The following is a 16,848-nucleotide window of genomic DNA, read 5'->3' as shown; positions in this document are numbered from 1 at the left end:
AACAATCTTTTTTCATCATACATTATGGTAGCTTAAACAACTCTGTGATTTTCATATACAACACTCACACAGTGAACAAATTACCTTGATGTATGACAATTGATGTATGAAAATAAATAACAATATGAAAAAGTTTAAGGGGATTCGATACCGAACATTTTTTCGACTAAAACATCCAATCTTTTGTCCATCAGTCCAATAATTTACCTAACTGCAATGCGATAAGACTTTTAAAAACTGATTTGAATTCGTTATTATGTCTTTTTGAGATCGGCCACGTCGCTTTTTCAAATTACGGCCCCTAATCTTTATAATATGGATTTAGAAATTCTGAAACATAAAAAAATGTAAGTTTTGATTGCACTGAATTAAAATTGTAAATTCAAAAAAGTGGCTAGGCTGATCTCGCAAGAAGACATAATGAATTCAAATCAGTTTTTAAAAGTCATACCGTATCATTAGGATTAGGTCCATCGGAATGATGTGCAAAATATTGGATGTTTTAGTCGAAAAAACTGTCCATTTAATTTGCTCGCGGGCGCGAGGTTAGGTACTTATCGGATAAAACTTTATAATAATGGGAAAGAATATGCTATGTAAATATCTATTAAATATTGTATTAATTATTAACTTCAATTTATTATTTTTAAAACACAATATTCATTTTTATAGATGATTTTGAAAAAGCTTGGTACACACATGTAGCGCTATCTGATCAGTCGGCATTTGAGATAGACCAGCAAATAATACATAAAACAAAAAACAAAAGAATGTGGGGTACCTAAGTCATCAATCAGTCAGATAGTTGAAGATTCAGATACTTCAAGTGATGAAGGTAATTAACCATTTAAATTTTTCATTATTGTTGACTTACCTATTTTGTTTTTAACTAAATAGATACCAACATTTTACCACATTCAAAAATAGGCAAAAGTTCACAAACTGCTATTTTGAGTGAACAAAACATTGTAGAAACTGGAGACTCCACTGGAGAAATTGGAGACTCCAATTCTGAGCCTCAGTATTGCCAATTAAATGACATCAACTGCATACCATCATCGAGTAGAGCAAATGAGTTGATGAGTATGCCAGAGTCTCGCCGTTTTAACATGCCTGAAGTAAGTTAAGTAATAATCATTTTTGGGAACTTACATAAATCGCTACCTATGAGTTATGACCTACCTGAAAGCAAACACAGAAAAAAAAAATTATAAACATTTATAAATATTTTTACAGTAGGTTACAAATTCCTTAGAATTTCTAAATCAATTATTAATAGTTATTTATTTATTTTTGATTTTAATTTATTGTTCGAACTTAACATGATTTAACCACAAATTAATGAATAGGTACATTTAAATTTAAATTCTTATTTTTAATATGATCTTATATTTAAATGCCTGCAATACTTCTGAGCATAAATAAGTATTGACTAGTTTTTAATTATTTAAAAACTATTTAAGAGTTAAAGACAAGTTTTTAACTCATGATAATTACAAATATATTTTTTTTTACTAAGATCTGATTGTAAATAGATAAGCTCTGACTGACCCACTTTAGATAAACAATATTAAATCAAGTATTAATTATTATTACTTAAATATTCATAATGTAAAATAATAAAATACAATAATTACTAATATAATTCATAGATAATAATTCTTTAAAAACTTTTATGCATTTTTTTTGCATTTGGTAACTGCAATAAGAATCCTTGTTTCACCTGAAACGTGTATTTCTTTAAATTCAACAACCAAAATATTACTTGACACTTTTGTAAAAGATTATGCTACTCTGTACGGTCATAAGTTTACAGTGTTCATAGTTTAATACATCTACCATTTTTTGTTCTAAAACACGGGCCACTTGAATATTTTAATAGTTTTAAATAGGAAAACTACTTGCAAGAAATAAAAAAAATTATGAAATGTTCAAGGTTTCCTTTGCAAGAAGTTTCCAATAGAATTTATGAAAAACTGAACCAAATTAAAAATCTCTCAAAAACAAAATATTCTACATTTTCTAAAGAATTACATGTAACTCAACATTTATCAAGTGATGATATACTTTATGAAAAAGTAGTTTTGCAAAATTTTTCAACGATAAACATAAATTCTATAAATAATAACTTTATCATGTTAAAAAATAATGATTTGGTTTTTTTTAAACAAATTATATTTACTTCAAACAATGAAATCAAATTTCTTGTAAAGAAATGTAATAGTTGTTCATCTTTTTTTGATTTACCTAACTTTCCTTCCAAAGATATTGGCTCATACAGTATTGATCTTAAACTTATAAGTACACCTTATCTTATTCAAGTATCTGAATTTAAATGTAAGTGTTTTTATATTCAAATATCAGTGTCCAAAACTGTAGTTATTACATTATGTCATGTCATAGATATACCACAAAAGCTTTATTAAATTATATTAATAAAATAAATTGATGAGAGAAATAAAAAGTAAAATATACTTGGTATTATAATATTATATTTATATGTTGTATGATGTCTTATAATGTTATTAAATGTTATTTTGTCTCAATGAAAATTTAATTTGTTTGTATGTTATATGTATCTAATCTATTTGATTGGTAAATTTATTTTGTGTCTTATTAATTTATATGATTTTAAATGTAAATGTTTTATTTTATTAAGTTTGTTTTAATTTGAATATTTGATATTGTATTGTACATTAGGTATTATGTCATAAATATCTATCTATAATACATTATTTTAAGTTAATTATCTTTTAAAATACTAGTTATGTGTCATATTGATGTTGATTAATAACTATATAATTGTATAAATTTATATTCTACTATACTTTGTACTATAATTTTTTTTCTCAAGTAAAATAAAACACTTAGTTATTATTAATTTGTAAAATAAATACAATTGTTGTTTCTTTCATATTTTATAGCACTTAGTATAAAAAAAAAAATTAATACCTGCGAAGAATTAGATATGAAATTTAAGTAAGTATATTATTAAACAGTGAAAATTTCCCTAACAAACGCCTATCAATGGTTGACTTTTAATGAATGGTGAGTGGTGACAAATTTTAACCAGAGTGTCAGCTATTCGGAGGTTTCACTGTAATAATATTTTATTTATACTATTATTCTGAATCATTTTTAAAGTAAAATTGAAGTGTCTTAAAATGTTAATTGGTAACATACTGCTAACATTTATGGAATGATACTTATAACATGCTTGGAATGTTACCGGTAATGTGTATGGAATGACACTTGTAATGTGCATAGGATGTTAGGATAAAGTATTGTATTCATATTACAATTAAAGTGGCTTTCTCGGGACATAAGCAGTTCCATACACATTGTAATTACACGAATGTAACACTACAAGTTCCAAATTAACTTTGTAAAAACATCGCCGAAATATTCCATTGCACAGTTCCATTACTCTTACTAGGTATATATATAGGTATACAGGTTATACATGGAAGAAGCTACATATTGTGGGGCCCAGTGCAAAATAGTTTAAACAATGTAATATTTTGTTGAATTATAAAACAATAATATAATAGAATATTGTAAATTTTTTTTCTTATTTGAACTGAAAACCGGGGACAATAATACTATTTTTGAATGTATATATTATTATATTGTACAATTTATACTCAATAATTATGACTATATAAATTATGTAATACATTTATGAAAAGTCTTAGTACTAAAAGATTGTTCTGTGGCTCTATTATACATGTATTTTTAATTCTGCACCTAATTATAGATCCATAGGGTGAGTGAACGTAACTTTTGGTAAAAGTTTGATGCCCTAAAAAATGTAAAAAAATGTCATTAAAAAAAAGTACAATATAATAATTAATACACAATGCCATGAAACAATTAAACAAGTTGTGCAATGTTTACCTAACAAAAATCCGAAGTCTTACCTAAGCATGCAAGCTTCTCATGAATTTTTTCATCCAAATGTGAGAAGAATGGGCTGACGCTGGCAAACTTGGCTGACACATTTAAAATTCGAAAATTGACTTTCTGACCCAATGAATACAATTTTATCGACATTTATAAAAAAAAAAAGTAAACAGATTGAAAATGTCCATAAACAGTCAAAATTAAGATTTTACTTATTTTGAATTGATCAAGAATTCAAATTAAGGATTGAATGTTAATCGTAAATGGATATATTATTAATATTGAACATTTTATGTTTTTGATAATACTAACGAGTTATGTATTGATTGAATGGTATATTTTACGATAGGATCCGTAACCTACGGTTAAATTTAAATGAATTCATAGAAAATCATTTAGTTACAAACCCCGGTGTATGTTAATCGTAACAAATCATCAAAAGATCCAGTGCGAAAAACGATCCAACTCAAACAATTCATTATAAGACTTAACAAGCACAACTTTCCAAATATTGAATTTTTTTTTTACACTTGTGCATCAAAGTAATAGATTAATTTATTATAAGTAAGAAAAATGATTTTAGTATATGTTAATGAAACTAAAAGTTGGGCTAACATATATTCGTCCTTAGGCACATTTTTTTCAGAATGCTTATTAATTTTATGTCAGAAATATGAACATATTTTAGCTAAGTAAAAGTGCAATAATGAAAACACTACCAGAAGTTTTTTAAAAAAATACCCAAATTGTAAATGTATTATTGGCTGCAAAGAAATTCTGGTAGAACAGTCTAAAACTGTGAAACAGAGGGATATTATATATCACTATCAATTCTGGTTTTTTCGAGGGTTTTTTGAATAAATTTGAACCTAATAACTAGGTTCTTGCGAATAATGAATAAAAAACAGGTATTGAAGGTCAAAATAATATTCTTGTAATTCCTCTCATGCTCCATAATGGTGGATTTTTGAGGAAGAAGTTCTAATCACTTAATAATATTAATGTTGATAGTGTAAGAATAGATATTGAAAGGCTTTTTGCTAGGTTAAAAATGTTTAATGTACATTATGTATATTTTAGTGTTAAATAATGTAGGTAGTCTAGTTGTTCTCAATGTTTATTTGAATGTATGCACAAGAATTTGTCACTTTAAATAAAATGAATTGTTTTTCCAGTATTTATTTATAATTTAAACATGCTGAACCTTTTAATACAAAAATTAAGGGAGGTATAGAATGGTGTAATGCAATTATTACATTTTGAAAAATATGTTTTTTCAAGAATAATATTTTCTATCTTGTTGACATCTTTTTTATGTCTCTCTAGTGAGTATCTCGTTGAAAATATTTCATCACAAATATCACAATGAAAATTCATTTGAAAAAAAAAATGTAAAAAGTTACATACTAACTAATATAGACCAGATTTTAGTCAGATTCGTTAGTAAATTTTCAGAAATTCAAACTTGTTATGTTCTTTTAGTCTTGCTTCAGTCAATATTTTGGAAATAACACATGTCTAAATTCCTATATCATACGCGTGTTAGATCAAATGTGTTTACCAGTCCCCATAAATAAAATAGCATCATAAAGATATCTTAAAACCTGTTTTTTTAAGAGTTGGTAAGTTTTGAATACAAAACCAAAGTAGTGCATCTATTCAAAATGTAGTTTGCCGCTTAAATTACTGATAACAGATAATCAACATGTTATCTAATATTTATGTTAGCTCATGAGTGGTGCATTCCTGTATTTAAAAGCTCCTTGATAAATAAAATAAATCCTAACATTTTTATCAATTCACTATTTAATTTGTTATCATAAATTTGTTTTGTTCAGTTCTCCTAAAAAGTGTGTTTCTCAAAAATTAGGTTAGATTTATAGTACAACTTTAACCACACTTTGTATACTTACTTGTATTTGTTTAGTACTGTGGTGTCTAGTAAACTGTACACTTAACTTGAATTTATTCAGTTTGTCAGGGTTATAACTGTAATATGTTTGTGTAAAAAAAATTGATTTGCTGTAATTTACGTGGTGATTAAACATATGAAGTACTTTCAGCCTTCAGGTAAGATACAATTATTATGATTTATGATAGTATTGTACAGTGTTATTTTTTAAAATTGAAAATATAGATACTAATATTATTGTTTATTTAACTTTAAGCATTAATCATTTCACTTATTATGGATTATCAAATCTGAGTACCTCCGTACCTTCTGCCAAATTTTTATCTACCACTTCTGAAAATTATTAAGTCATGCCTTTCACTCCTACGGTGGCCAGTTTTCAATGCCTCAGTCCATGGTTTGATCTCTAGCGCAACAAACTTCATTAGTTGCACCTGTAAAACCACATGTGGTCTCTACTTCTCAGTGCTTCAGCCCACTAGCTAGCCGTAACAAATTCTGTCAACCAACACCTTCAGAACCACTAATCACTATATTCGTTGGAAACATTTCAGAAAAAGTTCCTCAGATTATTATAAAACACATTTTGGCAACTTGTGGACATATTGCTTCTTGGCAGAGTGTACAAGGATTTGGTTTTTATAAATACTATCAATTTGAAGGTGCCTTACTTGCTATTAAAGTTTTACATGATATGGAAGTAGCCGGTAAAAAACTTGTGGTGAAAGTAGACAAAAAAATGCAAAAAATATTTGACCAATTTAAAGCAGAAAAAGAAGGTACTAGTGACCCTGAAAAAAATCAAAAATTGGAAGAACATTGTAGACAGAAAATAAACAGTATAATTACAGACTACAATGATGAAATGATCAGAGAAGGAAAACAAAATGAAAACAAAGTAAGGATAGTTGATGGTGTGGGATCTGGTATGGAGCCAACTGGAGATGAAAAAAAAAAATTGATTTTTCAAGAAACATATAAGTTTCAAGAAAACATGAAAAAACAAGAAGAAAATAAAATTGAAAGAATAAAGAACCAAGAAAAACTAAAACTAAATGGAAGACATACAACTTCAGATAATCCAGATTCTGAAGAAAATAGAATGATCCGCCGCAGAGAAGAACGAGACAAGTGTGACACGGAGAAGAATGAAAGAACAGACAAAGAAAGAGAAAAAAGTATTGATGGTAAAGAAAAAATATCAGAAAAAAGCTATGGCTACTTCGATAAGAATAAATTAAAAGAAAAAGAAATGGAAGAAGAAGAGCTGGAGCTAAAAAAAGAAGATGATAGACAGAGAGAGAAAGAATTATCATATCAAGAGAAACTTAATGAATGGTTAACCAGAGAAAAACAAAAGAAAGAAGAATTATCCAAAGAACGTGAAAATAAAATAAACCTAGAAGAAGATAGAAAAACAAATGTTAAAGAGCTTAAAGAGTTTTTGGAAGATTACAATGATGACATCGATGACCAGAAGTATTTTAAAAGAAAAAATTTGCAAAAACGAATCAAACTGCGTGAAAAAGAAATAGAAGAAGATGAAAGAGATCGACAGAGAGAGAACGATGAACTAGTAATAATTTAGGAAAAGATAAATAATAACATTAAATTAGAATTTGCTGAGATATTAAAAGCCAGAGAAGAAAATATGTTGAATTCCAAATTATTAATAGATGTTACTGAAAAACAAAAAGATAAATTAAAACGGTATGAAATGAAAATTGAAAATCAGAAAAACATGGAAGCTGAACAGAAATGTCAGAGGCATGTTACGGAAAAAGTAACAACACCCAGTCCGCAGCAGCCAGGTACATCATCTAGTGTTCATTCTCAAACACCTCCACTCATTTCTCAACATACTCAACCTATCACTTTGATGATAAAGAAAAAAATGAATATCAATGATGTATTTAACGACGATGATGAAGAATCGCCTAGGCCTAAAAAAGGAAAATTGAATCGTCATCTCGAATATTACAAAGAGAAAAAAGAAAAAGAAAGTAAAGCAATCGAGGAAAAGAAAAAGAGTATCCGTCAGTTAATTGAATGCATTCCCACTGATAAAGATGAGTTATTCTCATTACATCTTGATTGGACAGTAGTTGACCTCCAACAGATAAAAAAATGCATTTGGCCGTGGATAAATAAAAAAATCATTGAATATATCGGCGAACCAGAACCAACACTGGCAGATTTTATATGTTCAAAAGTGGAATCCGGTAGCAGTCCTCAAGCTATAATTGATGATGTTAAGATGGTACTTGACAATGAGGCTGAGTTGTTTGTTATAAAAATGTGGAGACTTATAGTATTTGAGGTTGAAAAAAAAAAATTACCGAACGTTGAACTAAAAGAAAATGGTCACGAAGACTCATAGACAATAAATAATGTGGAACTCGTCGTCAGTCGACAATGAAACATCGTACTCCGTTACCTTGTTTCTTTTCTTCTTAAACGTGTAAAAATAATAGTTCGATTTTCTCACTTAACAAACATACTTCTTCGTCAAAGTACCATACATGACCTAACCTAATAAGCCACATACAGCATCTCCACATCATTTCTGGACACCGTCACAGTTATTTTGGTAACTTCTTTAATTAATACTAATCAGTAAACAGCTATAGGACGTACGGCGGCCCACTCGGTCGGCCCGTTAATTTCCTATTACGCAACTCCACTATCAGTTATTCGATAACACCAATAATAAACTCACTATGAACAACAAAAAAACTGTCCCACCTTTAATTATATCTAAGGCTCGCATACAGAGCGTGCCAAATAATACCCCGAAGACTCCAACTACACCTGACTCAGATGGATTCAGCTCTCCTACCAATTATAAACGTCTCTTCTCCCCTTCCCAATCATCTTCAAATAATCATAAAAAAAACAAGCTACTTATGTACCAAAAAATCGTTTTTCACCACTTTCGTCAAATGTGACGCACGAAACCTCCGACCAGGCCTCCTAAACTCCTCCATGGATTTAGATCTGGACAATGATCCTAATATAATCGAAACCAAACCGCCTCCGCCTATCTTTATTCATACAGTTAACGACTTCGCAGCCTTCTGTGCACAAATCAAAGAAATAACGAAAAATGATGAATTCTCGTGTAAATGTTCGATTAATGGCGTTAAACTTACCACTAGCACAGTCGATTCGTACAGAACCATTATTAAATTTCTACAGTCTAATAACGCACACTACCATACGTATCAACTCAAAGAAGAAAAACCATTCAGAGTTGTAATTAGAAATCTGCATTACACAACTCCACCAGTCGATATAAAAAATGAACTTATTTCTCTCAGCCATAATCCAAGAAACATAACCAATGTATTACACCGTAACACAAAACTTCCTCTCCCGCTGCTCTTCATCGACCTTGAACCTAATATCAATTACAAAGACATTTTCAAAAGCGACCTTCTATGTCACTCAAAAATTAAAATAGAAGAACCTCGTATAAACCACCAGCCAGTTCAATGTCTTCGCTGCCAAAACTATGGTTACACGAAATCCTATTGCAACCACCCACCAAAATGTGTTCGTTGCGGCGAACCTCATTTTTCAAACAACTGCCAGAAATCTAAAGATCTGCCAGCAAAATGCGCTCTCTGTAACGGTCCCCCCCAGCAAACTACAGAGGCTGCCCGGTTCACAAATTTGCTCAAGCTATCCAACTCTCAAGAACCAAAAACCATCCAGCTCAAGATAATTCCAATCTCACACGTAACAATTACAATTCTTGTAACAACAATATTTTAAATAATGTAAACACTACTTCAAATTCTAACTCTTTCCCCTCTATGTCATATTCTCAGGCTACCAAAAAAAAATAAGGCTACCGCAAATCACCCTAACGCCTCCAGTGAGGTTAATGCAGACCAATTCTCCTTGAAACTTCACATCCTTTATCGACGATCTAAAGTCTCTGATCACCCCCCTAATCTCTCATTTAACTACTGTCATAGACAAGCTCATTACTTTTAACAATGCCAAATAGACGTAACGATATTAATCATCCTATCTCAATACTCCTCTGGAACTCAAATGGACTAATCCACCAAAAAAATTAACTTAAAAATATTATTCTATATAATTCTTTAGATATACTTCTAACCGAATCTCATCTAACTTCAAACTCATCCTTCAAAATTCCTGGTTACGAAACCTGCCACTGCGATCACCCTAATGGTACCACTCATGCCGGTTCTGCAATATTAATTAAATCTTTAATCAAACACTCGATTATGCCATTCTACCAAACTCCTAGTCTACAAGCCACTAATATTACATTAGTGCTTAACAATATTCCACTTACTATATCATCCATACATTGTCCACCTAATCAAAAAATTAATACTAATATTTTTACTCAATTTATTAATTCTCTTGGAAACAACTTTCTTGCTGGGGATGATTTTAACAGCAAACATTCCCTTTGGGGTTCAAGATTAATAAACACCAGTGGCCGCATATTACATAACTCCATAACAACCAAAAACTAAAAGTTCTAGAGAATTTACCCAATAATCCTCGATAAAAAAATTCTTCCAAACTCTCAATTTGGTTTTAGAAATAAACATTCTTCTCTTCACCAATTCCATAGAATAGTCGACACAATAGCTTCTTCTTTAGAACAAAAACAGTTCAGGTGCTTTTCTAGACGTGACCCAAGCGTTCGATCGAGTTTGGCATGGTGGCCTCTTATATAAACTTCGATTTCTACCTACCCCACTCTATCTACTCCTCAAATCCTATCTAGCCCACCGTTCCTTTTCGGTTCGATGTGATGACAAACTTTCTACAGTCCATCACATTAAAGCAGGTGTACCCCAAGGCAGCATTCTTGCCCCTACTCTATATAACATATTCACGGCTGATATTCCTCATTCTAACGACACTATCTTAGCCACCTTTGTCGACGATACTGGTATAATTTCTTCAAATCTTGACATCATCATAGCAACAAAAAACCTCCAAAATCACTTACTAAAATTGCGACACTGGTTCAAATTATGGAGAATTAAGATTAATGAGAATAAATCACACAATATCACCTTTACTCTCCGCCCTAACGACAGCCCTCCTCCGGTATTCCTTAACGAAAAAATAATTCCTAAGGTAAACTCGGTCAAATATTTAGGTGTTCATCTAGATAAAAGGCTAACCTGAGCGACACACATAAAAATTAAAAGAAAATCCTTAAATATCAAATTTGATAAACTTAGACCGCTTCTCAGCTTTAACATCATCTCACTCTCCAATAAATTGCTAATCTACAAACAAATTATTCGTCCGGCTATGACTTATGGCATCCAACTACGGGGCTCAGCCAAAAAATCTAAAGTCAATATATTTCAAGCGTTTCAATCAATTAACCTTAGGCTAATAACCAAAGCTCCGTAGTATGTTAGTAATCTTTCCTTACATAATGACCTAAGAATATTCCCCCTTCTATCACGCCCACTATACATCCCTTGTAAATAATGTTAAAAAATGTACTTATTGTATCAAATGTATACAGATTAAAAATATATTGTTGTTTTATAAAATAAAAAAAAATAAAAAAATTTATAATATGATTAAAATATTGTGACAATTAAAAATCTATTTAAAAATTAAATGTTTGCCATAATACATTACACATTATATTTTTTCATTGCATCATTTTTCCAACAATATATAATTGATTTAAAATAAAACTATCCATGCATTTTTGAGTATAAACAATTGTAGAATATTTTTATTTTATGTATTTAAAAATATACACTGTGCATTTAAAATATTATAATAACCTTTGAACTTTATTCACCAATGTGTACTAAATATGTATGTATTACCTAATATGCATGGATTAATTTATTTTATATAGTTCTTGATTAAATACAATTTGTTTATACATAAATAATTGCAGTTTAGAAATTTAATAAATTATGATAGAGTTCTAATGTTTTAATAAATATTTTATTATTTATGTTCAATTATCTATATTCTTATTATTTAACTTATCACTTTCTGAAAAAAATGATAAATATATCATTTTAACAATACCTACTATAAAAGTATAAGTCGGTATAAGCTATTCCTACCATTTAACATTATAGCTGTAGTAGTTACTTACCTTATATAGTATGTCATTAATTATTATAGTTACCTATTTCGGAAAAATTTGTATTTTTTATAAACAGCTTTTAATAATTGAGAAATTTAAAATAGTATTATTGTGTATCTGGACAATAATAAGTCATGTTTTGGGTAACCTTGACAATGGCAATGACTAGTGTTACAATATTAAATTTTAAAGTAATTATAAATTATCATACCTACTTAATATGCAAATCTAAGCATACTGATAACTGTTATTAATTGAAAAATATACAGTTATAGGTGGCTTAAAATACAATTAATAAATATTTTAGAATAATATCTACTCAATTATATGGATAGCTAAACAGTTTTTATCCACAGCAAAATATTTAAAAAAATATTTGGTTTTGCTATTTATTTACTTAAATTATACGTAGGTAGGTACCTACAATAATAATTAAAGTTGGTTCTTTGTATATTTATACAATAAAACCTATGTTAGTACTATTATAATTGATATAATCCTTTACAAACTCCACTTTTTGGCTAATAGTTTTCAATGTTAATTGCAATCAAAAATTTTTAACATAATATGTTTTAGTAATTCATTTTATATCCCATCCATTGTCTAAAATAGTATGTTTTCCCTAAGAAACCAGAGTCAGTATACTAGATATGTATATGTATCTCTATATTTATTTAAAATAATAACAAATATTAAATAACAAAGTAACCACTTTTAAATCAAGGTACAATTAATTGGCTACATGACATAAGCGCCGAAGGTACAAAAATGACCTATCATTTGCGCCAAAATTTGTATGACATAAGCGCCAATCTAATATTGTATACCTGTTTTTCTTAACACATGTCATAAGCGCCAAAGGTATAATAATGACCTATCATTTGCGCCAAAATTAATATTTTATTTCATGTAATATATTACATTAAAAAAATTGTCAATAATAAATTGTTAAAATATAATATGAGTATAATAGGTATGTATACATGCAATAAATATAAATTTAATAAATTGGTCGAGTTTTTGTAAAATAATACATTTATCGATTAAGATTAAACGTTTGGAGTTTTTGATCGATATAGTTATAATTATAATATTATCTGTTATTTAATATCTATTAACCGTAGCGGCTCGTGGTGTTCAAAGTAGGTGGTGTGCAATCATTGCAAAAGTTTATTTTTAAAAAATTAGTCTGTTTTAAGTATAAATGTAATTAGTAAAATATTTATTAGCATTTTTAATTTTGAGATTATACAGTTTTAGAAAATAATATCAAGTACTTTAAAAAATATTAATTAGAAGTATAATAATAATTGTCGTTTGTTTGTTTTTAAAATTTAATTTTTTTATATAATAAATACAGTTAAACAGATATTTGTTAAAATGAATTTATTATTATACATAAATGAATTATTATTATACATTTTCACTATTATATCTAATTAATATATGTGGTGAGCTCACACTTGCACACCTTGGCACGAGCAGTCACTGCGTAGCACACAGGTACCTAGAATTTTGGCGCTTTTGTAAGGTAAGATTTTTTTTTTCTTATCACATTTTGGCGCTTATGTCTTTCACCGAATTAATTATTAATTAAAATCTCATTAAAAAAAAATAATACATTAATTATGATTGAGACTTCATCTATGGAGATAAAACTATGAGTTACGCAATACCAAAATTCATAGCAGCGTTTTAATAGAAAAAAATCAAGTGTTTTTTTTCTAAATTACTTGGTTGTACCTATCTATAAATAAATTACAAAAAGACAAAATATTTCTTTTCTTTCATTTAAAATATTTACAATTTGTTGATAAGGTATATTGTACATTTGAACTATTCTTTTGTAATTTTGAAAAGCATTTGGAAGGCATTTGGATTTTTGTTGGCATTAAAATATTATGTCTACATGAAAATGTAATAATAAAAACGTCACTAATACCTATAAAATAAAACCTGTTTTAAGATTAGGCCTTACAATAATACTCTGTATTTATTACGTCCCGATCGTTATATTCTCGAATACGTCGCCAAATCCGTAGAAATATTATGTTTGTTTGAAAAAACATTCAGTAATCCCAAGTATTTTTACGCTATGTAATACGTAGACGCGGCGAACGCGAGCGACTTTTATTCCGACCATGCTGTTCGTCGGGCGCGAGCAAGCGACGAAATACAAGCTGTTTTGTTTTTCACCATATTATAATGATTATTTCAATATAATGCTACAAAATATTTGAAAATTTGAAAAATTAGTTGAAAAAATCGAAGTAATTTATTTTTTGCAATCATTTATGAGCGGACTATTATAATGTCGCTTAACTGTAGATTCATACTTTTTGTCACTGCTTTATATACATTATTATAGTAAAATTGTATTCATAACAACCATAACAATAGTAGTTTCGATAGTAATTTATTATTTGAAATTCACGATAGTACGTACATTTATATTTATATTCATACGAGATTAAAGTTTAAAAATTTAAGAAAAACATAATCATTTACATACATATACATGAAAACATGTACATAACATAAACTTAATATATTGGTATAAATACGATATTATAATAATAATTGCAGTACTAAAATAAAAACATTGACATTTGAAATATTACAAAAAAAATCGAAATATTTGTTTTTGGGCGGCCATGTTACACCACAAGGCACTCAGGAATACAGGTTTTCAGCTGAAGGATATTTGCACGTGGTCATTTTTAGGTTGTTTTACTGCAGTACATAGAAAACATATATATATGAAAAGATAAATAAAAAAGGTCCATCTATATAATTCTTCGAAATTATCTACGGGTTCAGGTAACCTAAAAGAAGTAAAGCAGATAACGACGACGCCGAGAGAAGGCTACTGATTGGCCGATGCATTGGTTTTTCAGCTCCGGCAAAGTGGCAGTACTGAATTCAACTCTAAGCGACTGCCGAGACGCGTCACCTTCTCAGTGTCTTATACTACCTTTGAGAAGGAAGAATATTATTGCTTATTTAACTTTAATACATTTAAAATCATTCAAACTATGGATATTTCGGCTGATGAATTGAACCTCCTCGTTCTGCGATACTTACAAGAATCTGGTAAGTGCAATTACCAATTTGCAATTAACCTTAGTTGTTTTTTGCACCATATTCGAGTTAAATGTATATTTCGTTTAGGTCTGAAACGTTCGGCATTTACGTTTGGTCATGAATTGAAAATGTATGGAAAGGATATCAATAAAACCTTGGTTCCTCCAGGAGCTTTGATTAATATCATTCAAAAGGGTCTTTACTACACCGAAGCTGAAATATGCATTGGAGAAGATGGATTAGAACAGCCTATGACTGAGAGTTTGTCTTTAATTGATGCAGTTAAGCCGGACATTGTAGCCAGTCGACAGAGCCACAATAAAAAAAAACTAAGTGTGGTCAAGAATGATGCATCAAAAACAAATGGTGATAATGACACCGCAACATCGACTCCAGCTGTTACTAGCACTGAAACAATGATACCAGTGCTAGACAACACAATTGAAATTCCTGCCGAAAAATCTACTCTCCTTATGGGTCATAAATCTCCAGTTTTTTGTTGTGCATGGAATCCAACTACTGATGTGCTTGCTTCTGGGTAATTATACAAGGTGATTTTTTAAGCATACTCACCCCCATTTTTTCCTCTAATTGTACATTTATTCAAATTATGATTGTTAGAATTTTTAAATAGACCTAAAGACTATATTTTCAAACTTCTGATATTTTGTGTGCTACTTAATGAGTATCCTTTGGCTATACAAACTTCTATTTTTTGAATCAGAACCCCTTTTTTATTTTTTATTTTGAGTAGTTTCTGAGTTATTAAAATGTTTATACTAAGAAAAACAATCCTTGAAAATGGTTTTATAAAAATGAAAACTAAATATAATTTTAGATATAGTGTTTATTATACTTGGATTATATTTACAAATTATTTAATATTTATATTGATAAATCAATGGTAATTGCTAACTTTTTCAAATTGTCCAAGCCCCCTATGTACCTAAGACATTCGCATAGACATTTTATCCTTAAAACACCAAGTTACATTACTCAAAAACTATTATCTTGAATTTTGATTTGGATGCATGAAACTTTTCAACAAAAAAATATGTGCTTAATAATTAATAATGAAAAAGGGAGGTTTCTATTGAAAAAATTGAAGTTTTTATTGTTACAGGACCATCCTTAAGTGGTACGAAAATTTCAACGGTTCGAAAAGTGATCTAAAAATGTATTTAAAAATTCCAAACATTTAAATTTGAATATATTCCTAATTTAAGCGTAAAAAAAAGGATGAGCATGCTTAAAAAATCAACATGTAGAATTTACACACCTTATATTACATCATTACTTAAAAATGTCAAATCGTATCTTATTATATATTCAAGTGTGAATATTTATAAATAGGACCATACTAAAAATTATTAAAACCTAGGTTCTTAGGCGTTTTATATTTTTAATCTTTATGAAAAAAACAATTTAAATTTATAGATCAAGTGATGGTACAGCTTGGATTTGGGATATTCCTAACAGTTCTGGTGTTCTTTCTGGACTTCTATTGAGACCAAATATTCAAGGAGTAGAAATTCCAGTACCCAATGAAATTTTATCCATTGGTTGGAATGTATGTGACTTATTTTCTATATTTTAAACAAGTGTTTTATTTTGTTACTAATAGTTATTATTTATGTTTAGTGTGATGGAACATTATTAGCCTCCAGTTCAATAGATGGCGATGCTCGAATTTGGATGAAAGATGGCAGAATATCAAGGACTCTTCACGGACATAAGGGTCCAATATTTTCTTTAAAATGGAATAAAAGAGGAAATTATGTACTCAGTGCTGGAGCTGATGAAGTAAATAATCTTATTTTTC

The 16,848-nt window shown here is 29.0% G+C and overlaps 1 protein-coding gene and 1 pseudogene across 1 annotated transcript; both read left to right on the top strand.

Moving 5' to 3' along the window:
• Positions 1-577: 577 nt before the first annotated feature.
• On the top strand, positions 578-8,195 carry LOC111026401 (annotated as a pseudogene).
• A 6,782-nt stretch (positions 8,196-14,977) lies between these two features.
• LOC111026399 (F-box-like/WD repeat-containing protein TBL1X) lies at positions 14,978-16,829 on the top strand (the record flags this gene model as incomplete). Its single annotated transcript, XM_022304475.1, has 4 exons — positions 14,978-15,035; positions 15,114-15,564; positions 16,464-16,596; positions 16,668-16,829. Coding segments are annotated over exons 1-4 (804 nt in total), but the record flags the coding sequence as incomplete, so codon positions are not given.
• Between the last annotated feature and the right edge of the window lie 19 nt (positions 16,830-16,848).

Source organism: Myzus persicae, unplaced genomic scaffold, assembly GCF_001856785.1.
Source record: "Myzus persicae strain clone G006 unplaced genomic scaffold, MPER_G0061.0, whole genome shotgun sequence".
NCBI classification, from domain to species: Eukaryota; Metazoa; Arthropoda; class Insecta; order Hemiptera; family Aphididae; genus Myzus; species Myzus persicae.
Note: the sequence above shows the minus strand (reverse complement) of the source record. Positions and strands in the feature narration are given on the sequence as shown.